Source organism: Sitophilus oryzae, unplaced genomic scaffold, assembly GCF_002938485.1.
Source record: "Sitophilus oryzae breed Bouriz unplaced genomic scaffold, Soryzae_2.0 scaffold_1494_pilon_pilon, whole genome shotgun sequence".
Taxonomy (NCBI): Eukaryota; Metazoa; Arthropoda; class Insecta; order Coleoptera; family Curculionidae; genus Sitophilus; species Sitophilus oryzae.
In genome coordinates, this window is record NW_022146163.1 from 4,106,860 (window position 1) to 4,130,116 (window position 23,257).

Below are 23,257 nucleotides of genomic sequence, written 5' to 3' on the forward strand. Positions count from 1 at the left end.
CAAGTATTTTAAGGGGTGGTAGATCTCGATAAAAAAACATATTTTCTCTTCATCGTTTTTCAAATAAGTCCAAAATAACGGAGTTATTTTACTTTGACATTTTCAAAAAGAAATGATTTTTGAAAATTTACAATTTTTGAAAAATCGAAATTTTAACTATGTACGACTAATCTGTATTGAAATTAGAAAAAACAATTTGGTGTTTTTTTTAATTTTTTGTTTTAAGATAAAAACGAGTTTTGTTTTCGAAAAATATGCATTTATAGACCTAAATAATACATTTGGTCCAAAATGGTACAAAAGGCATTGTACATTTTGCATAGACCCACAATATACTGATATAGCGTGTATCTTCTAGCTGTACAGAAATTTGGACCGATGGATACAGGGTGTTCAAAAAATATATTTAATATTAAATAAACTTAAATTTTATTATAATTTATCTACTTAGTTTATATATAAAAATATTATTCTGATGTTGAAGATTTTTTTCAACTTGTGTTAGTTATCTGCTTTTAGATACACTCTATATCAATAATTTTTTGGCATATGCAGAATGTACAAAGCTTTTTGTACTATTTAGGACCATCGTATGACTAAAAATGCATATTTTTCGAAAAAACATCGTATTTTCCTTAAAACAAAAAAAAAATAAAAACCCGATAAAATTGTTTTTTTCTAATTTCAATACAGATTAGTCGTACTTGGTAAAAATTTCGAATTTTTTAAAAATTGTAAATTTGCGGTAAAAAAGATTCTTGACCAAATTTTCACACTCTTATAAAACACCCTGTATACGAGAATTCGCTAAATATATTTTCGAAAACCATAGTATCTTAATCACAATAGATGCATCTAAAACCTGGTCCAAACCGCATCCCAAAATCTTTTTTAGTTCAAGAGATATGCAACTTTAAATTTACCCTAAAATTTTGCTTGTCCCGATAATTATGTCCGGCAGTTTATTTGACGAAAATGTCCACAGGTACTAGTTAAACGCTTTTCTTCACTTACGCACGCCAGAAAGAAATCTAACAACTAACCTGTTTGATTCGCGGAATCACAGAGGGATCCCGCATTTGCGGGATCCAGCATTTGCGGGATTGCATTCCCTAGTTGCCACATTATCAAGAAATTATGTTTTTAACTAAAAACTAAAAAATTCCAAAAAATCAAACCAAACCAAACCAAACTAAACAAATTTCGAATTTTTCAAATTTTTTTTTTTTTTTTTCGCGAAAAAAACCTCATATGCGTGTTTCTGGGGTTGAACTATACTACCAGTTAAAATACTTGCACTTATTTCTGGGACACCCTGTATAGACAGCATTAATTAGCGCAGTAATCTAGGTAGGTTAAAAATTACTGTTTCATCAATAACACCCCCCGAGTTACAATGATTAGAAGTTCTACCCATTTGTACATCATAATAGAATATCTAGACTTTTTTTTAAGTACATGAAACATAACATATTTGTTATTTCAAATAATATATTTCATGGTTAACACAAATAAAAATATTGTGAAGGTAACGCCTTCATGTCCCACCTTTTTAATTAATTTATAACACACGGTTATAACTACTGTTCGTATTTACACCTTATTAAATGTCATTTAATTTTATAATTTCGTGAAATGAATTTATTAACAATATTTAAACCATTTTATACTTACAGCGTGTCAAAATATTTGGATATGTACAGGGTGAGTCAACGATAAGTCCATTATCTCATTTGTTTCGAGGTTTACAAAAAAGTTTAAATATAAAAGTTGTAGGGAAGGTTAAGATACACATTTTAAAATTATTATAGAGTATACAAGGTGCTTCAAAAAGTATGACGGATATAACATATGTTTTTTTAAATGCAACGCCCTATTTTTTATTTTATTTTTAGATTCTGCGTAAAATTCCATAAGTTTTTTGTATATAATATTATATACCTAAAACTATTAGTTTTTGTAATATTTCAATTTCTTTAAACAAATGTTAAATTGCAGTGTGGTAAAAAATTGTCAGTGGTGCCATTGTTTCTGAAGTTGGAGTACCAAAATTTGGTAGGAGAGTTTTATAGAGATGAAAAAAAAGATATATATATTATATATATATATATATATATATATATATATATATATATATATATATATATATATATATATATATATATATATATATATATATATATATATATATATATATATATATAGATATTTATATATAAATGATGCAGGGTGTTCAAAATATATTTATGAATTTCAACTACTTAAAATTAAAAAATCTCAAATTTTTCAAATGAGACACTCTATATATTATTATTTTTTCTGATAGATTTTACAAAACCCTTCAACTTTTACAATGTATGTCATATACCTATTTTTAATAGTTTGCGATTTATTCCAATTTTTCTATTTTTATCCATATTTTTAATACAATTACCCTATAAAATCATAGTTGCCATGACAAAATAAACTATTTATTACTTATATTTAACAAGTAGCTTAATTTTTAATATTGGTTACAATTGGTGGTATCAGTTAAAATTAATTAACTTTACTCAAATAAACTAAAATCGCAGTCGTGAATTTCTTGGTGTATTTCTATATTATGAAAGATGATAATTGGATTTTCCGTCGCGCGTCGGAGCGAATAGTCACAGATTAATTAATTAATACTAGATTGCGTAATTGTTGAAGACTACTGATATAGGAATTTTCTTCGACATACAGTAAAGTTTTTTTCTCGTAGTAATTCTGGTTTATAATTCATTTGGTAAAGCCAATATTACTATTGCCGTGAAACCGTCCCATTACACACTGAAAATGTTTTCTAGATAATCTACATCTATTCCTTATACTACTTAGCAAAGTACTCTATAATATTATAGTACAAAACCAAAAATATATTGTTCTTGGCTTTTTGTGTATGTCAGTCACATTGACTAATTCATTTCAGGAAAATCTGTAACTATTATCTGTACAATTTATACTTATTACAACAAATTAAACCAAAATTCAAATTTTGTTCATAACTTACTTAACAGACAAGAAATTTTGATAATTATTATTTTTTGTCATGGCAACTATGATGTTATAGCGTAGGTAATTGTATTAAAAACATGGGTAAAAATAGAAAAAAATGGAATAAATCACAAATTATTAAAAATAGGTATATGACATACTTAATAAAAGTTGAAGAGTTTGGTAAAATCTATCAGAAAAAAGTGATAATATATAGGGTGTACCATTTAAAAAATTTGAAATTTCTTAATTTTAAGTAGTTGAAATTCATAAATATATTTTGAACACCCTGTAGCATCTAACTAAAATATCTTTACATAGGTCTTTTTCTATATCTCTATAAAATTCTCCTACCAAATTTTAGTTCTTCACCTTCAGAAACAAAGCCATTACTGACAATTTTTTATCACATTGCAATCTAACATTTGTTTAAACAAATTTAAATATTACAAAAATTATTAATTTTAGGTATATAACATTATATATAAAAAAGTTATGGAATTTTACGCCGAATCTAAAAATAAAATAAAAAATAGGGTGTTCCATTTAAAAAAAATATGTTATATTCGCCACACTTTTTTGAAGCACCCTGTATACTCTATAATAATTTTAAAATGTGTATCTTAACCGTCTCTATAATTTTTATATTTAATATTTTTTTGTAAACCTCGAAACAAATGAGATAATGGACTTTACTCTATCGTTGACTCACCCTGTACAGACAAAACTTTTTAAGATTCTAAGGAATTTTATTCTTGGAAAATTCATATTAAGTATACTGTTTCAGATATTTTAGAAGTCATATTATTATTGTTTCTTGCCAGTTACTCTAGGAGAGATGGGTTTTTTTCATCTTTACTAGGGTAACTGCCAATACATAAACAATAACAATATGACTTTTCAATGACATGTTGTGACATTACAAAAACAATAAACACTATTTCATAGATGTGTTGATAAGGACAAAAACAAAGGCATGCTTTTAATGCTAAAATTGTTATTAATTGTTACAGTCTTCTTCAAAACGAATATTTCCAACAAAACGAAACTATTAAGATGAATCAAAAACAAAGAGATAAGATGCACCTTCACGATAAAGTAGTTCTTAAATTCTTTTCTTTGTTAAACCATTCCACAGTGTGCTTCAAACTATCGTCAAAATAACATTTTGTTTTCCCCTCGTATAATAAAAAGTGGGGACTATTAAAAAAGGTAAAAAGTCAAATAATTGAGCAACAAATTAAAAATAAATTGAACTTAAATAATAAGAAAATTTTAATGTGTCCGATTTTTGTGCCGGTCGGTGCACATTCAAATATTTTGAACACACTGTAAATATATCATTAAACTAGCTGCTCAATGTATCAATTTTATTATTACTACATTTAATAAGGTGTCGAAATTCAGGGGAAAGAATATGTAGCACACAACAAGGGAGCCTAATCCTAACAGGGGGAAAAATAGACGAAAAAAAGAAAGAAAAATAGTATAAGACAGTGTGAGGTGTGGTTGCTTCGTGCGTGGTTTTTAAGATCACCTCATCGACACTGCCTTCTGACATTGTTTGCGTCTTGATGATGTTGTAGAGCTTAGCGTAAGGGGCCTTGATTAGCTGCACCCAAACCAAATCAAAGCTTATCAGATTCGACGATTGGTAGAAAAGAAATATCTTTGTGTACGGTTCGATATGAAGAACAAAACTATTTCCGTAGATATATGTTATATAAAGTGTTTAATAACAATCAATTAAATGTATAAAATACTTGTTATTCCCAATTAGTTCGCATTTTGTTAAATTACAGAGGTCTTTCAAATAGTGTGTCAGATAGTGTGTTAGATCAAGAAAGTGGCGTTCTAGAACGAGAGGTTACTATAATATATTATAGATATAAATATATTCTAGTAATCTCTCGTTCTATCTATAATAGAAATAATATACAGGGTGATCCGAATTGTATTCGGGAACCTTCGGCAGCACATTCTGCTGATAAAAATAAGTAAGAAACTTCGTATAAATGTATGCCCTAAAATGCTTAGTTTCGGAGATACAGGGTGTAGAAGTTTCATTTTTATTTCGATTTTTTCCAATTCATTTCTGAAGTAACGTCAATATTTGGATGAAAATTGATGTCTGGGAGTTTTTCGATATGAGAAATATGATTTCGATGTCAATATGACTCCTATTTGTCGAGGGCGCCACCTATATGTGTTTAAACTGTTTGGAAGAGTAATAACATTTCATCCGCACCTGTATAAAACTACTGTGTGAATAATGAAAAAATATGCATTTCCGTGACTTTTTTGTCTCTTGGTAAAAATCGCTACGAGCAACACAAGATATTTAGAATGGAAATAGTCAATACATATTATTATTGACAAAAAATAAACACGTTCAGTAGATAGTTATTTGACTGAAATAATAAATTTGGTAAATTTATATTTTTTAAATTAACCATTTTTTAAATTAACCATAAATTTTTCTGCGAAAAAATGATGATAGAACAGTTTCTACCAACTATATATATATATATATATATATATATATATATATATATATATATATATATATATATATATATATATATATATATATATATATATATATATATATATATATATATATATATATATATAGATAGAACTTTTGATACCAAAGCATTTCAAATTTATGATTTCAGTGTTAATAACTATTTAGTCAACTTGATATTTTCAAAATTTCAAATTCATGTCAATGATGATAGGTATTGATAATTTCGATTCCAAATATCTTGAGAACCATTACTCGTAGCGGTTTTCACCAAGAGATCTTTTTTACATAAAAAACATAAATGTATATTTCTTTACTCAGTAGTTATAGACAGGTACGGACGAAAAGTTATTACACTTCAAACTAGTTAAAAAAATATATAGGTGGCGCCCTCTACAAGTAAGAGTCATATTGACATCAAAATCAAATTTCTCATGTCAAAAAACTCCCAGACACCAATTTTCATCCAAACATTGACGTTACTTCAGAAATTATTTGAAAAAATTGAAATAAAAATGAAACTTCTACACCCTGTATCTCCAAACTACGCATTTTAAGACATGCATTTATACGAACTTTTTTACTTATTTTTATCTAAAGAATATGCGGAAGAAGTTTCCGAAACACAGTTCGGATCACCCTGTATATTATAGTCTAGTCAATAACTTTATTTGACTAGACTATAATATTGTGAATGTAAATTGGGAATGATTCTGGAAAACAGAGACTCTAGAGAGATGTAGGATATAAAATAATCTGCAGATTTATTAGTAATTAGTAATAATTATAACAAAAGCAGTGTGTATTAAAAAAAGTACTGATGAATTTTGACAACAAAAAATACAATAAATAACCAAAAACCCCATATAACAACAATCTGAAGAACAAATTGTATCTATTTTAGGTTTTAACGTCTGATGAATTGTAAATTTTAAACAGACGAAGCAAAATTTTCAAATGTAAATCTTCAATTGAGAAAATAACACCAACTGCATGACAATTCATTATTCCAATTACACACTATTTGATAGCCCTATATAAATTAATTAAATTAATTTATTCAGTTAAATATTTCACCTAATTTTAAATTGCAAAATTAAATTACTTTTATATATTGTTCAATATTCAATAAGAAAGGATGCAAAAATAAATTTATTTACAACCACATAATATGTAATACTGACATTACTGACTTTTAAAAAATTTGAAAGTGCCAAATTATCTACATTACTTCCCTCTTCCATTTCCTTCACTCGGTTTTTCCTATTTCTCGCCTCATTTAATTAAGCAAAATATTCTTGTAATATCTTTATAAAATACTTATCTAACATCAACAAAAATAAACAAGAAAATTAACAATAATAACTGAAGATTTTAATACATTTATTTGTTGAAAGCTAGACTTCTTTGGCTTAAAACCTACATTCTGCCGTTTTATAAAAGCGACGAGTTTGTAATATTTTGATATGTCGGTTTTTTCCCTTAATTCTAGCATTATCCATATCATGCTGTAGGTAACCCAAAGAGTAGATGGCTTTTTCTGCCTTGCCATGCCGCTAAAATATGCCATCAAGACACTGTCTCCGAAGCAATATTCTGGCATTTCTTTCGGCACACCATTTTTCGTATACTTTCAATGCTATTTCATATCGCCCCCTACTTTTCTCTGGAAGTAAACTGGCTTCTGCTCCTTTTGCAGCTTCTGTAAGTTCTGGTGGAGTACCAATATTAAAGTAGTCTTCATTATCAGAACTTTCCGACAACATTCTAGCTTTCTATGTTATATAAATTCGAAAAAGCGAACGAGAAATTCAAAACTGTCACTTAGTTGTTTGTTATGTTATTGAAGGTTTCCGCCATAACAACCACTGGTACCGGTAACTATAGATACGGAAATAAAAAAGAACAGAAAACAACAAATTTTCGCATATTTATTTTTTTTCCAAAATAAAATACTCTCCCTATTTCTTAATTAATGATGTGGTTGTAAATATATTGGTTGTATATATAATAGTATACAAACTTTGGAGGAAAGTTTTCATTATTGTCTCGAGATTTAGTTAATCTCGATGCTACGCGTCTCGATTAACCATATCAATCTCTCGACAGTAATGAAACACTTCCCTCGTCGGTATGTAATATACTATTAATCATCCTAGTTATTATTTTTAATATAATTATATGTTCGTTACATTATATTAATTTAAATAAATTAATTTATCTAAGATATAATTAATGGTTCAATTAATCTGAAAATTATTAATATAATTTTTCAATTGGCATTTGAAGAATATTTTTTAAAACTAAAATGGAATTATTTCAAAGTCTAAAAACGTTATTATATTGATACAATAATTTACAAAAATGTAATTGCAGAAAAATACCCCAATATAAGTAAAATTAGGTGAAAATTAACTAACTAAACAAACACGTATAAATACAAATTGTTATGCGATATCCATGTTTAAATAATTAGCACGTTATTAGCAACAAATATCGATACGTAAATATTATTAGTTATCACCGATAATTTTCCAATAAAAATATATCAAAACTCTAAATATAAAAGTTCCACTATAAGAATAAAGCTTACCTCCCAACTTTCTTTGGTCAGTTCGGCGAGTTCTTCGCCTTGACTACCATGACGACTAGCGGATGGTGTTGTTTCCTCACTCCACAGCTCTGTATCTATGTCTACAAGTACAAAACCTCGTTCTTTTACCTGAAATAAATTATTATAATAAATAAATTGTGTGTGCACTATAACTTCTTACTAACAGCTATTAAATTGAAGGATATTTATTTATTTTTTGAGTTGCTTTTTTTAAACTTCAAAAAATTAGAGTTAATATAAAACCGTATACAATTCTAGCTTTATAATTTTATATTATTTTTAATTTTTATTAAAAAACGATAATTCTATTACCCGGGCCGGATAGCTGTGGCCATTAAACCAAAATACTACTACATCTATATCTCTGACTACTACTAACTGCTACTAACCAACAATTTGTTTTGTGTAGTCTGTGGTCTGTTTTTGTTTAAATGTTTTGTTCATTATTCAGGTTGGGGATTTATTTTTAAATTAATGTTAATCGTTAGGCAATCAGTAAACTCAAATAGAATATGTATTTCTTTTGCATAATTAAAATTGTCATTCTAAATTTTACATAACCAAATTGTCACTCTAAATCGCTGCCTTTTTTAGACAGATGTCACTTGTCTTGTCATTATTCAATTCATTATTCGAATTCTCAGAACAGTGTTAACAAAAATTTCACCTTAAAATAAAATTTTAATCAATCACAATTGTTTATCTCCATCATTTACCGAAATAATAATACAGAAATTACAGCTCAATTACAAACAATTCGTTATTTATAGTGATTTACAGTAAATTTATTAAATTATACGAATATTCTCGTTGATTATTGGTTTAAATAAATATGACAGTGTCCTTCAATGAAAATGCGAGTTACTAACTCTAAATTCTAATTCTGAGCTGGCAAATGAGCTAGATGCTTTACCAATGACTAAAGAATATAAGGACATGTAACGCCCATATACGGGCTGCAGCAGAATTTGTGACCTTAGACACCATTCTTTTGATGGCAAACAATGAGTCATCATCTGGTCACCAGCGACAATTTTAGGGATTTTTAATAGTTTGTGTGTAGTGAACTTTGTATAAACTTTATTACAATGGTGATTAGTTGTTCAGCTTTCAAGTGTAAAAGCTGCAGCGATAAGAAAGAGCCAGGAGTTACATTTTATAGATAAATAAACAGTCGCTCCACCTTTTTAGCGTTTTCTTATTGAATTCGATAATTATTTTTCTGATATTATATGTACTTGATGTGTCCTATACGTCGATACGAGTCTTGTACCTATTGTTAACATTTTAATACGTTTTTTTCGTAATTAATTAGTATGATACCAACGTATACACCATAGGCGTAGTCAAAACATTTATCAAAAAATATAAATATCTCTTCAAACAGCTAGGTTAAGAAAATACGTGCCACGGCAATGTTTGGTGACATCGTCAAAATTTGCTCTCGGGTGTTATTTGTCCTTGGATTCTTTAGTCATTGTCCTAGACCGTTATTCAGAAGCTACCAACCTATCGATGAAAATATGCACTAAATCAAGGTTGGTACAGTTTCAAATTTATTATAGTGATTTTCTTAGCCGCGTATGGCACAGATCGTTACCCAGTGTTGCCACAAGCTTATTTTTCATCGGGGTAGATTATGACGAGATAACAGGGTTAAATTGTTTTACAAAGGTAGATCTACCCCGAATGGGATAGCTGTGGCAATACTGCCGCTACCACTTTTCCTCCCGCTAGCTCGCGCGTCACGGCCGTCTCGCATGTGTCTCGCGGCCGTCATTCAAGGCCGTGTGTCAAGGCTTTGAACTTTTACTCCCAACGCGCGTAAAGAAGTTTCACTTCAATATAATTCGGATTTATGATATTTTCTTTAAATAAAACTCTTGCGATTTTGAATTTTCTCACTTTTTTATTTATATTCATTTTTTTCATTTGGATTTGATGAATACGACCGCTTGTCGAATTCAAATTATTAATTCAGAATTGTCCTTTTGATACTACTGACTCTGATACTAATACCACTGACTCTAAGAGAATTTAACAATTAAACAATAAATAATTTATGCAATTTAACAATAAATAATTTATGCAAGCGACTTCTCGATTTTAGGTTTAAATTAGAACCATAAACAAACAACAATATTGTACATTTAAGTTTAAGTGGTATTAAAAAAGAGTAATTAACGCTTTATTGAATGCAAACACGTAAAGCATTTTTCGAGACTATTTTACATCCTGAGAGACCATTAAGTAAACGTACGTGTATTACGTCAATATAAACGATTAACATAATTGTACTGTTAAATATAGAATAATATTTGGATACATACATGAAAAATAATCAGTGGTTAATATTAATTTAATCTGGTGGACACTGATTACAAAACTTTGGACTATGCAAGGTATTTCTTAAAGAAGATATATAGGGTGATTCACGGAGATCGTAAGTTATAGTATAGACGTTTAAGTGGGTTCATGACCATTATGACTTGAGCACAAAAACGAAACTTGCAGTGTACAGAGCAATAATAATCCCCACCATGTTATATGGGACCGAAACTTGGGTGCCGTACTGCAGACACATGCACGCATTAAACAAGTTGCAACAGAGACACCTTAAGCTTGTTTCATATAGACGCGAATCGCGAATTGCGAAAAGCGATTCGCCAAAAAATATTCGCAAAATTTGGACCTATTTCATACAGTCGCGAATTTTTAGGGACATTTCATTTTTGCTCCACTGAAAGTTACCAAAAAAAATCATAACCTGAGATAACTTAATTTGTTTTATACATATTTATTCGTTTTACGATCTTTATTTTATATTTTATAGCATACAATATGAGTTTAAATTTGTTTAATAATTATGAATATCGATTACGATTGTGGGATTGGAATAGAATAAGGTGTAAAATTGCCATTTACTTATTGTTAAAACGTAGAAGAGAATGGGTTTATAGCACAGGTTTATAGGTCATTTATGGGCCATTTGGGACATGTGAAATATTCAAATTTCGTAAGCAACAAGGTGCTTGTCGCAGTTTAATTCAAAAAATAAGGAAGAAAAATGAGAAAAAATTTAGGAATTTTCACAGATTGTCTGTATAGGAGTTTGATAACTTGGTTGAAGTTGAAAAATTGTCGCCATATATATCAAAAACATATTATGTACGAGAACCCATTTCAACTGGAGAAATGCTTTCAGTTACTTTGCGGCAGCGTCGTCAAAATAATCGATAACCGGATCACAACACCATTCTGCGCAAACGCGTACCTTAAAATCGCGCGAATATTCGCAAAAAGTTGAAAACACTTTAACTTTCCCGCCCCCCAAATTTTAAATCTTGCGAATCGCCAAAATCTTAAAATTTCTGACAGCGCCGCCATGATCAGTAAAATTGGACCAATGAGAGCAGTTTCGCAAAATCGCAATTCGCGATTCGCGTCTATATGAAACAAGCTTTAGACAACTCTTAAGATCAAATGGTTCCATTATGTCTCAAAAGTATCGGTTCTTGAAAAAACTAACTGCAAGAGTATTAATGTCATGGTTTCAAAATCCCGCCTAAGATGGGCTGGTCATGTATGCAGAATTTAAGAAAACCGCATACCAAAATATCTGCTTTACGGTGAGCTTGTTGACGGTAAGAGGAGGCCGGGTGGACAACTCAAAAGACACAAGGACATTTTCCACGAAAACATAAAGGGGATTAACATGTAGAATGAGTGGGAAGAAGCAGCTCACAATAGAATTCAATTGAGAAGAATGAAGAATTGTAAACTCAGTAACAGCGACAACTAAAAAGTGAAGGGGCAAAACAGCAATGAGATTTTTGTATGTCCGGAGTGCGGTAGACAGATATCATCACGTATCGAGATTTTCAGTCACAGAAAAGCTCTAGAAAGAAAACGCCTTGCGTGACCATCTTCTGATGCGTGTCAAATACTCGTCAGCGAGTAATGGCAGTATCTATGTGGTCGACGCTTATGGAGAAGCGGCGATTTTTCTGAAAATTTAGATTTTTATCTAAAAGCACCTGATAAAACTGTCTAAAATATTTTCGGTGTGACAGCACTCACGGCAGTGACTAACTGTTCTGGCGGTCCGCCTTTTATAGGTTATAATCCACGGTGTTAAACCATTTAAAAAAACGTCTAAGTGTTTCTTATTTTTGAATGGATTTATATCAAACCACGTTATTATTATATATAAAAGTATGTTTTACAGTTTTCCCTTAAAGCAATAAGACAACATTGCTTGTTAAAAATGTCCGTGGACCATATTTTCATTGACATCGGGTCAGCCAATAATTTTCCCAATCAGCTCGATGTATTGATGATGTTGCCAGTACTATTCATCAAGCAATTCTATTATATTAATCAATTAAGGCCGTAACCAAACATAACATAATATACAATTTTATATACTTACTAATTCATTATAATAAAATTAAATAGTAAAAATATTGTAATTATATTCCTGCATATTAAGTGAAAAGTTTTGTTCTTAAATACCTACTACCTATACGTATCATAAACGCATGTTATTAATTTTAATCTAAGTATAATTAATAAAAATAAATTAAAAATTATTAATAAATAATTAATATTATTCTTGTGGAATATATATCAACGTAAAACGAGATGTAATTAACGAAATATCATCGTAACGACAGAGAAACGTCTAGGTTTACTTGTTTTACTGGAATCTATAAAAAAAGCCCTTGCCTCGGATATAGATACCGACACGTTGTGAAGACAGTTCGAAATAAAACAAAATTGAGACAACAGGAGACGGCAAAAAAAATTCCTCCGCACCCTTCTCCGCAATTTCACGAGTAGTTTCGAGGCGTTATTAAAAATCCAAAGTAGGTAGCGACAAACCGAAACAAGTCAAGGCAACCGGAGATAAGCCGAAACGCGACAAAGTTAGGCGACGAAACGCAACAAAGTTAGGCGACGAAACGCGACCTGCTGCGGGCTTTTTTCCGAATAGTGTAGAGGGTGTATTAGAGATTGATATTACTAATAATGCTAAAAATAGCATAGATAGATGGCAGCAGGTACCTTTATGCAAAAATCCAAATTTTGAAAAAATCTTATCACCGGTTCTCCATAAACGTCTAACATACCATAGCCGTAAATCACCTTGTATACTACAGTAGTCTAATTATTATTACGCGACATTTTTTATTAACTTAAATGATAAATAAATAAATACTTAAATAAAAAATTAACTTATTAACTAAAGATGACCGTCAAGAAACTATTACTTTCTGACCTCCCGCTATAGACCTAAACGACAACATGGCGGCTGTCATTATTAGAATTTCTGCGCACGTTCATGCTCATTCTCTCTATCTCTATATATCTCTGGTTTACCTTATCTTCGTCGAGTTCGCCGTAAAGATGTGGTACCCAGGCTTGCACGAACTTGTACAGTTCGTCGACGCGATTCTTGGGTATGCTGAACCAGTACTCGGGTCGCATTTTCTTCTTGCCGTAGGACATCAGTGGCGTCGATTGGGGAATTTTCTTGTTCAATGGCTTGCCCATCCTCAATCTGAGGTAAAGAGGAGGATCTTCGCAGGAACGAGCGGGTCTGGGTATGAGTTCTATAACAAAAATAGAGAGTTAATCTATTTTAAATGTATCTTTATGTGTACTAGCAATTATAAAAACACTACTTGAAAAAACAACAAGAGCTAACCAGAATAGGAATGTAAATAAATTATAGGAGGAAAGAAGAATACATTTAAATTATTATTATATGAACTAAAAATTGTGGACGTTAAATTTGAGCTAAATTCGTCATTTGGTGATCACATATCTAATTTAAAAGACAATCTCTGTTAAAATCATAAAAATTATTTGGAATTATTCCTTTTTAGTTTTTTTTATCGAATTTTACCGAATTTATATTAGAGGAATCGCAGTAATACCAACCATAAGCAGAATCTATTCAAGGGTACTAAAAAATAAAATCGAAGAAGAGATAGTTTTCGAGCTGGACGATCGACTGTGGACAATGCTTTTACTCTCAAAATCACTCTGGAGAAAAGCGTATAGCGTAGCAGAGAGACCCATGTCGTTTTCATAGATTTGGAAAAAGCTTACGATAGTATACCTATTTCAAGACTATGGAAGGAGATGAAAAACTTAGAGAGCAATCCATTGGTTGATTCGGGCCACACAGACCTATTATTATACAAATAACTCTGCAAGAATTAAGATAGGAAATGAGGTTACCAACTCTTTTAACACAACAAAAAGATAAAGAAGACAAGACAAGATAAGACAAGGATGCTACGTATCTCCTACACTGTTCAAAATCTACTTGGACAGAGCTCTGGTGAATTGGGCGAGAAAATGTAAAAATATGGGGCTAAGAGTGGAGGATGACACATTATTTACGGAGGATAACACATTACATTCGCGGATGATCAGTTAGTTATTTCTGAAGACGAAGAAGATCTCAGTTACATGATCAGAAAAATACGAGGACGCAGGTCTTCAGATGAATCTCTCGAAATGTGAATTTATACATAGTAGGCAATGAAGAGATAAATGACCTAATCTTAGACACTTGTACGATAAAAGGTGTGAAATCTAATAAATATAAACAAACCAAACCAAACTATACCTTGAAATAATATTTAATAAGGAAACAGCGAAAATAAAATACAAGAAAGAGTAAATAAGGGTAGAACAGTAACCAGAACATTGAACTTCCTTCTCTGTAATAAACAAATTAATGCATTTATAGCAGCTTAGTCAAAAGTGTAATCCTGTACGGTTCGGAAATATGGGATGTTACAAAAGCCAATAAAAATAAACTTATACTGAAATGGATTTTTTAAGAAGAAGCTGCGGACGATCAAAACTCGAAAGAATAAGGAACGATATCCGAATGCAGATGCAAATGGATATACACATACACGAAGACATAGAAAAAAGACAACTAACATGGTTTGGACATGTGAAGCGAATGAACGTTGACAGATGGCCCAGAAATATATTAGAATGGACGCCTTTGGAAAGAAGAGAGGACGGCCAGAAAGGCGATGACCGCGAGAAACTTGATGGAGACGAGGTTTTTGATAGGAAAGGATGGAAATTGGAGACGGAGTAACGGCAATTTATACCATAATTCACATAGTGACGGCGTGTGGTTCAATACTTGGTTAGGATGTACAGCATTAGAAAAATAAAATTGTTACGCGATCACAACAAAAAAGACTTTTTTTGGACTCAAATCATCAATCAAAAGATCTTATTTTATGAGAAAACTAAAAATCCCGTCCACTAAATTTTATTGTTTTTAAATATCATGTCGCGGGGGACAAAGGGTGCGGGCGGCAAATATTATACCAATTAGATCTAATATTCCGAGCAGTGAGTATTCTAGATAGTGAACGAAGAGATCAGGCAGGTTGAACAAGTTTGTTTGAAAAGGTAAATTTTAACCAAAAATATTTCATAGTTCAAATTTAACGTCATATTTATATTATCAAATACAATAAACAAAACAAATTAGAAAATAGAGTTATAACTAATATCAAACATATAATACCGTATGAGAGAAAAAAACGGCGTCAAAGGTTCGCTGGGGAAAGACAATCGATAATAATTCTGGCGAGGTCAATCCCTAGACGTCATTTACTAAAAATTGACATTAAACTAGTCAAAAATTAACACTAATATTATAGAAATATTAAATAAGGATAAGACATTTCCAGACACACATCTATTTTAAAAAAATATATTTTAAACTCGAATTTTAAACTACATTATTTTTAATAATTTGTTGTATGTAGTGAATTTGGTATAAACTTTATTACAATGGTGACGTATTCAGCTTTCAAGTATAAAAGCCTGTATGAAAGGACTGTTCAACTGTCCTGTGTGCTCCCTTCTGCCATATTTTCAATATATCATTAAAACATGGTGTTTTTCCTGAGATCTGGAAGGTTGCCAAGGTATGTCCTGTTTTTAGAAAAGATGACCCATCACTTATTGAAAACTATAGAGGTATTTCTATATTATGCAACTTTTCCAAAGTATTTGAGATTATTCTACATAAATTTCTATTTTTAAGATCAAAAGCAAGCTTTCTATTTATCAACATGGCTTTTACTCTCAAAGATCTTGTATAACGAATCTCTGTTCTTTTTCCTCCTTTGTCTGTGATGCCATTAATATAAGGAGCCAAGTGGATGTCATCTACACTGATTTTAGCAAGGCATTTGACCAGATTGACCACCATATACTACTCCAAAAGTTGTCTGTCCAATTTGGATTCTCGATCGAGCTTTTATCTTTGTTAAAATCATACCTTGTCGGTCGCAGTCAGTATGTCGAGCTTGAAGGGTTCAAATCTACCCTTTTTACACCCACGTCAGGCGTTCCACAAGGTTCTAATTTGGGGCCGATTCTTTTCAATATATTTATTAACGACCTTGTTTCAATGCCCTACTGTCATAGACTTGCATATGCTGATGATCTTAAATTATTTAACCGTATAGATACTGTCAGAGATTGTGTGTCTCTCCAGGAAAGCGTTGACTTGCTTAGTAAGTGGTGTTTGACCAACAAAATGTTGTTTCTTACTCTCGAACTTAAAGCCCAGTCAAATTCAATTACACTATAAACGAAGCAACATTGAACAGACTCTCGGTTATAAAGGATCTAGGAGTTATTTTCGACGAAAGATTCTCCTTTATTCCTCACATCGATCAAATGGTGGTTCACGCCTCTAGAACACTCGGCTTTGTATTACGTAACAGTAAGCATTTTTCCAATTTATCAACCATCAAAATACTGTATTTCTCTTATGTGAGGTCGAAGCTTGATTATGGCTCAATTATCTGGTCCTCTATTTATAATTATCATATGCAATCTGTTGAGTCGGTTCAACGGCGATTTCTGAAATACGCTATGTTCAGAGAAGACGGAATCTATCCTCAACGGGGTATAGATCATGCGCATATATTGGATAGGTTTGGTGAATTGCCGTTAAGTACACGTCGTGACCTGCAGTCGATGTCTTTTCTGTACAAGCTTGCAAATTTTAAAATCGATTCTCCATCTCTGCTCGAGCAACTGCCATTTCTTGTACCTCGTTTAGGGGCCAGACGGCAACCTGCTTTTTTCCTTGCTTTTTCGAGATCTAACATATTGCTGCAGAGTCCGATTTACAGAATGTGTCAGAATCTTAATCGAATTTCCACTGCAGTAGATGTATTTCATGACAGTCTCCCCACTATTCTCAAAACATTCTGTGATATTACTGGCCATCCCGTTTAGTCTGTGTTAGTTAATTAATTTTTATATTTTATTTTTGTATTTTAGTGTAGTATTTAATACCTGTTATAATTATGTATTTTTTATTTTTATTTGTACAATTTTAAGATATATTATTATTACCTGTAAGTGGGCTTCGGCCTGTCGGAAAAAAACGACTATTTATTTATTTATTTATTTATAAAAGCCGCAACGATAAGAAAGAGCCAGGAGTTGCGTTTTATAAGTAAATAAACAGTCCACTCCACCTTTTTAGCGTTTTCTTATTGAATTTGGTAATTATATTTTTGATACTGTATGTACTTGATATGCGCTATACGTCGATACTAGTTTTATACCTTTTGTTAACATTTTAATACGTTTTCTTCGTAATTAATTAATATGATACCACCGCCACACCATAGGCGTAGTCAAAACATTTATCAGGCACTGTTTGGTGCCATGGTAACAATTTGGTCTCGGTTGTTATATGTCCTTGTATTCTTTACTCACTGCCTCAACATAAAGATAAATCACAACATTCAAGACCAACTGGCATTAAGCGCCATTAAATAACGTCTAGGGCTTAACCTCGCCAAAATTATTATCGATTGTCATTCCACAGCCGTCTTTGACGTCGTTTTTTCGATCGTATGGTAGTAATTATGAGTTGATGAATTGGGTTACTATATTGACCAAATATAACCTAACCAAAGTACCCAAATGCACCAAACCCAATATGCACCAACACCATAAAGAAATTATTCGAAAGGTGAACTGAAAAAAAATTAGTATAGGAAGTCAGAGCATGCTGAAATGCTGTAATGTATACATGCCGAACCTACCAAATAAATTCAACCCATAATTTGGTGAGCGAACTGCGACAAAAAAAAACAGAAAAATAAGCACTAGTTATTCTAAACCTACTTATGTCATGATATGAAGTGTTAAATTATGTTATCTTAGTAATTCAAATGCTGAATAAAAAGACTAGGAAAGATATCTATACTTTATAAGAATACATTTTATATTCATGCATTAGCGACAAAATCGAGGTCATAATAATTTGACAGTTTTCTTTGATGTTTTACTTGACAAATTGAGCGTTTCTAAGTTTATTTTATGTTATTTCTTGTTTATTTTATGATTGGTTTTATGCAATGTGTACAAATATGTGTAATAAAGGTAAAGCCATTCTCTCGGGACTTGAATTAGGGTGAGATTATTGTGACTAAAATCATGTGCACTCCCCCGGAAGATCACAACAATGCTATAAAAATCGGAGAACTATTGGAATATGTAGCGGAATTCAATTACCTCGGCAGTTTGATTTCAGAAAAGGCCAATATCGACTCTGAAATTCAGAACAGGATTGGCTGCGCCTCAAGAGCATTCTGGAAATTAAAAAACAGGGTTTTATACAATCATGACTTGAGTACAAAAACGAAACTTGCAGTGTACCGAGCAATAGTAATCCCCACCATGTTATAATGTGGAAGCGAAACCTGGGTGTCGTACCGCCGGCACACAAATGCATTAAACAGGTTGTAACAGAGACATCAGTCTTAGTTAAGACAACAGTCTTAGTTAAGAATCAAATAGTACTACTATGTCTCAAACGTATCAGTTCTTGAAAAAGCTAGCTGCGAGAGCGCTGGAGTCATGATTACTAAATCCCGCTTAAGATGGGCTGGTCATGTGTGCAGGATGCAAGAAAACCGCCTACCGAAATGTCTCCTTTACGTCGAGCTTACTGACGGTAAGAGAAAATCGGGTGGACAACTAAAAAGGTACAAGGATATTTTCCACGAGAACTTAAAGGGGATTAACAAGCAGAATAAGTAGGAAGAAGCAGCTCACAATAGAACGGAATGGAGAAGAATTGTAAACTCAGTTAACAACGACCACCAAAAAGTAAAGGGGCAACAAAGTAACGAGATTTTTGAATGTCCGGAATGCGGAAGAAAGATAACATCACATAGGCTTCTCAGTCACAGGAAAGCTCATGAAAGAAAATGCCTTGCGTAACCATCTTCTGATGCGTGTCAAATACTCGTCAGCGAGTAATGGTAGTAATGGTAAGAAAGTAAGTAAGTAAGATTATTGTGACTTTTAGAAAGAGGACAAATAATTATTGTGCGATCGTTCCCAGATAAAAAAAAACATGAAAAATAATGGAATACTATTCACTAGTAGGTAATTATATTTATATGTTCCAAGTAGTAAACCAAATTTATTTAGAATAAATTAATTATGGTTTTTATCGAGTTTTCGCATCTATTTACTACTGTCAAAAATAATTAGGATACGTCAATTTGGCTTTGTTGTTTTAGTACCATATCGGTATTTATTAAATAATTATTTTAACTTATTTACTTTTATAAGAAATATATTTTTTAACAATTCTAATATCATCTCCATTGCCACAATTTTGTTGATATAATAATATGCTCCTTCCTTAGTCTTTGTATTCAATGCATTCAACTTATAATATTTTGATGTATAGCATTACTGCAAAATAATACCTTCACCAGAAACAAGAAAGTAGAAAATAAAGTATGTAAAATAAACGCCACGAATGTTTGGGAGTGATTCATCGCTTGATGAAGTTAGAATCGACACGCGCGCTGTCATTTTTACATTAAAAACGTAAATTTTTACCGCCGACGTAGGTTTTTAAAGGCCCGGTCTAATCATCTACCTGCGCTCCTCCTACTTATTCTAAAATGTTAGCGTGATTGACAAAGACGATACTATATCGCGTTTCTTTGATTGATTCGTTTTTGAGCGTCAGTCCATTGGTGTGCTTGCAGTGCGACCAATGGGGCATTCCATTTTATATTTATAATCAAAAATATGTTTTGACAAGACTTTGCCGGTTAAAACAATAAATTACAACAGATAATATATTGAATATTATATGACTTGAAACACCACGGCACTGGAATTAAGTTTTATATGACCTTGAACAGATTAGTTCACATGGTAGCGACCGATGAATCACTCCCAAACATTCGTGGCGTTTACTATATTAATTTTTATGCAGAAAGTAGACATTGTATGTTAATTTTAATATTTTCATATCTATCAATGTTATTAAATAATTATTACTTTTCAATAATACTTAGTGACATAGGCGGATACAGGAATGTATTTTAGGGGGGGCCCAAAATAAAAAGTAATGTAGAATATGCTTTTTAGGGCGCCATTTTTAACAAAAAAGCCTAATATTTAACACAATTTACAGATTTGGGGGTGGGGGCCCAGGCCCCATGGGCCCCCCTCTGTATCCGCCACTGCTTAGTGAACACAAAAAAATAAACTATTGACACTATAGACAGTCTACTGAAAGAATATATGATAATGACAGCCGTATTCTCTCATTTTAGTTTAAAAGTAGATTGTACTGTCTACTTTTTCTGGATGTCGCCTGTCCAAATAATATATTCTTTCGCAAGACAAACTATAGAATCAATAACCACTTAACCACTACTAATATTTTTACATGCTACAATAATATATTAAAAGTACATTTTGTTTGAAGTATATTATAAAAAAATGTAATATCTCTAAAAATACCTATCAATAAACGTTTTTACATATTTATACGTATAACCATGCAATATAAAAATAGGATGATGAAAAATAAATAAATTATATTTCAAAACTTCTCTTTCATTTAAATCAAACTAATTTATCGCAAATAACATTAATAAACTGGCCACCAAATTTACTTAATACTCAATTTACTCATATAAGATATTTATATAAAAATAGGATAATGGCGCTTATCATGTCTTTCCCTTGGACGCTTCATTACTTAGGACTATACAGGATGTCCCAAGCTGAACGTGCATTAGAAGTTTCTAGAGAACTACAATATCTAGATCAGGGATTTTTTACACATCAGTGTTTCATAACGAGATCTACTGATTAACAATATTTTCAATATGGCGGCACTTCCAGAAATACCGGAAGTTGACAGCAACTTTTTTTTTTTAAATGGGTACCAAAATTTTTTATTACATACTTAAATTCTCTGTAAAATTTTATGAATTTTGATATCAAACACTCTATATCTAACATTAACCGTTTTTGAGAAAAAAAATATTTAAAATTTTTGGAGGAAAAAAACTGCCTGTCAAAAAAAATTGTAAAGCCTAAACGTCAAATTTAGTGATTACCGCAGCCACTGTGACGTAAAGAGAAGACATGTGGCTATCTATTTCAAAAATTGAATTGTTCAAATGTCAATGCTGTCATGGAATTGAGCGATAAAAATTATCATAAATCATTTTTTTCAAATGAAAACCCACTTTTTTATTATAAACGATTTACTTTAGGTATAGGAATATGTTTAATCAAAAAGTAACGAATGTAAAAAATCTGTTCCCTAGTGAAAGAAAAAAGTGGGTGTTTATTTAAAAAAAATATATATTTATGATAAATATAAAATCGCTCAATTTCATGACAGCTACGACCAATATTATATACCATTCGAACAATTTAATTTTTGAAATAGATAGCCACATGTTTTCTCTTTATGTCACAGTAACTGTGGTAATCACTAAATTTGACGTTTAGGCTTTACAAATTTTATTGACAGGCAGTTTTTTTCGTCCAAAAAGTTTAAATATTTTTTTTCTCAAAAACGGTTAAAGTTAGGTATAGAGTGTTTGACATCAAAATTCATAAAATTTTGCAGAGAATTTAAGTATGTAATAAAAATGGGAGTACCCATTTAAAATAAGAAAGTTGCTGTCAACTTACGGTATTTCTGGAAGTGCCGCCACACTGAAAATATTTTTAATCGATAAATCTCGTTGTGAAACACTGATGTGTAAAAAATCCCCAATCTAGATATTGTAGTTCTCTAGAAACTTCTAATGAACGCTCAGCCTGGGACACACTGTATATCAACCAATATTGGATAGATATAGTCTGTGAAACGAATAACTTTGAATTTGACAGTTCCCGCGGGCTTTTCTAGTGTTAATTTTATTAGGTTAGCAACTTGCGGCCATGCTGACGCAATGCAGTCTCTAATAGAACAGCCTCGGAGCGAGATTTATGACGTCACGCTAACATAATTATTCCTTATATTTGACTATGGCTGAAATCGTACTCCATAGTCAATGTAGATAGTTTTAGTGTTAAGAATAATAATTTAAAAAATATGTGGTCAACTTTTTGACAAGTTTATATTAGTTTATTAATTGCAGTAAACATTATGTGGTTTGTGGTGTGAATATTTTATATGCAATTTTATGGATTATATTCGGCACTATTTTTTTATATGACACAACACTGATGAAGGCTATAATGTTAGCCGAAACGTTTTTTAAACCAAAAAAAATAATGAAAAACCAAATGAAAACTTAATCAGCGTTTTCCCGAACCTAAATCCCAAGAAAATCAAGAATTTCAGAATAATTTTACATTATAAAATGACAGCGATCTTTATTTCATAGCCATCGCTGACGCATTTTTTCTATGATATTGTATTATTTGCAAATATAATTTTTAATGATACTTGCAAAATATATGTACATATAAATTTTGTGAATGCAAATAATAATACATCACTATTAGTATATATTGAATGTTTTTTGTTAAATTAGATCGATTTTCAAGCCCCAAAATTTAAAATATATTTTACATTTTACACATTATCTTATGTACCTATTCATTATATGTATATTGTAAAACATTTGCTGCATTTGTATGGTTCATAGTTTATTTGCCAAAGTATTTATTACTATAAATAGGTATATATTATATTTATTAACTGTATATTATGTATATTTCATGTAAACTAT

At 31.1% G+C, this 23,257-nt stretch overlaps 1 protein-coding gene across 7 annotated transcripts in view; it reads right to left on the minus strand.

Moving 5' to 3' along the window:
• The window catches only part of LOC115877525 (nuclear receptor coactivator 7), a 311,115-nt gene that overhangs the window by 23,351 nt on the left and 264,507 nt on the right, over positions 1-23,257 (minus strand). For all 7 annotated transcript variants that reach the window (XM_030893747.1, XM_030893750.1, XM_030893748.1 and 4 more), the window contains 2 exons: positions 13,539-13,771; positions 8,136-8,264 (listed from right to left, as the gene is read on the minus strand). In XM_030893747.1, the coding sequence (XP_030749607.1) occupies positions 8,136-8,264; positions 13,539-13,771 (362 nt within the window). The remainder of the gene's footprint in view (positions 1-8,135; positions 8,265-13,538; positions 13,772-23,257) is intronic.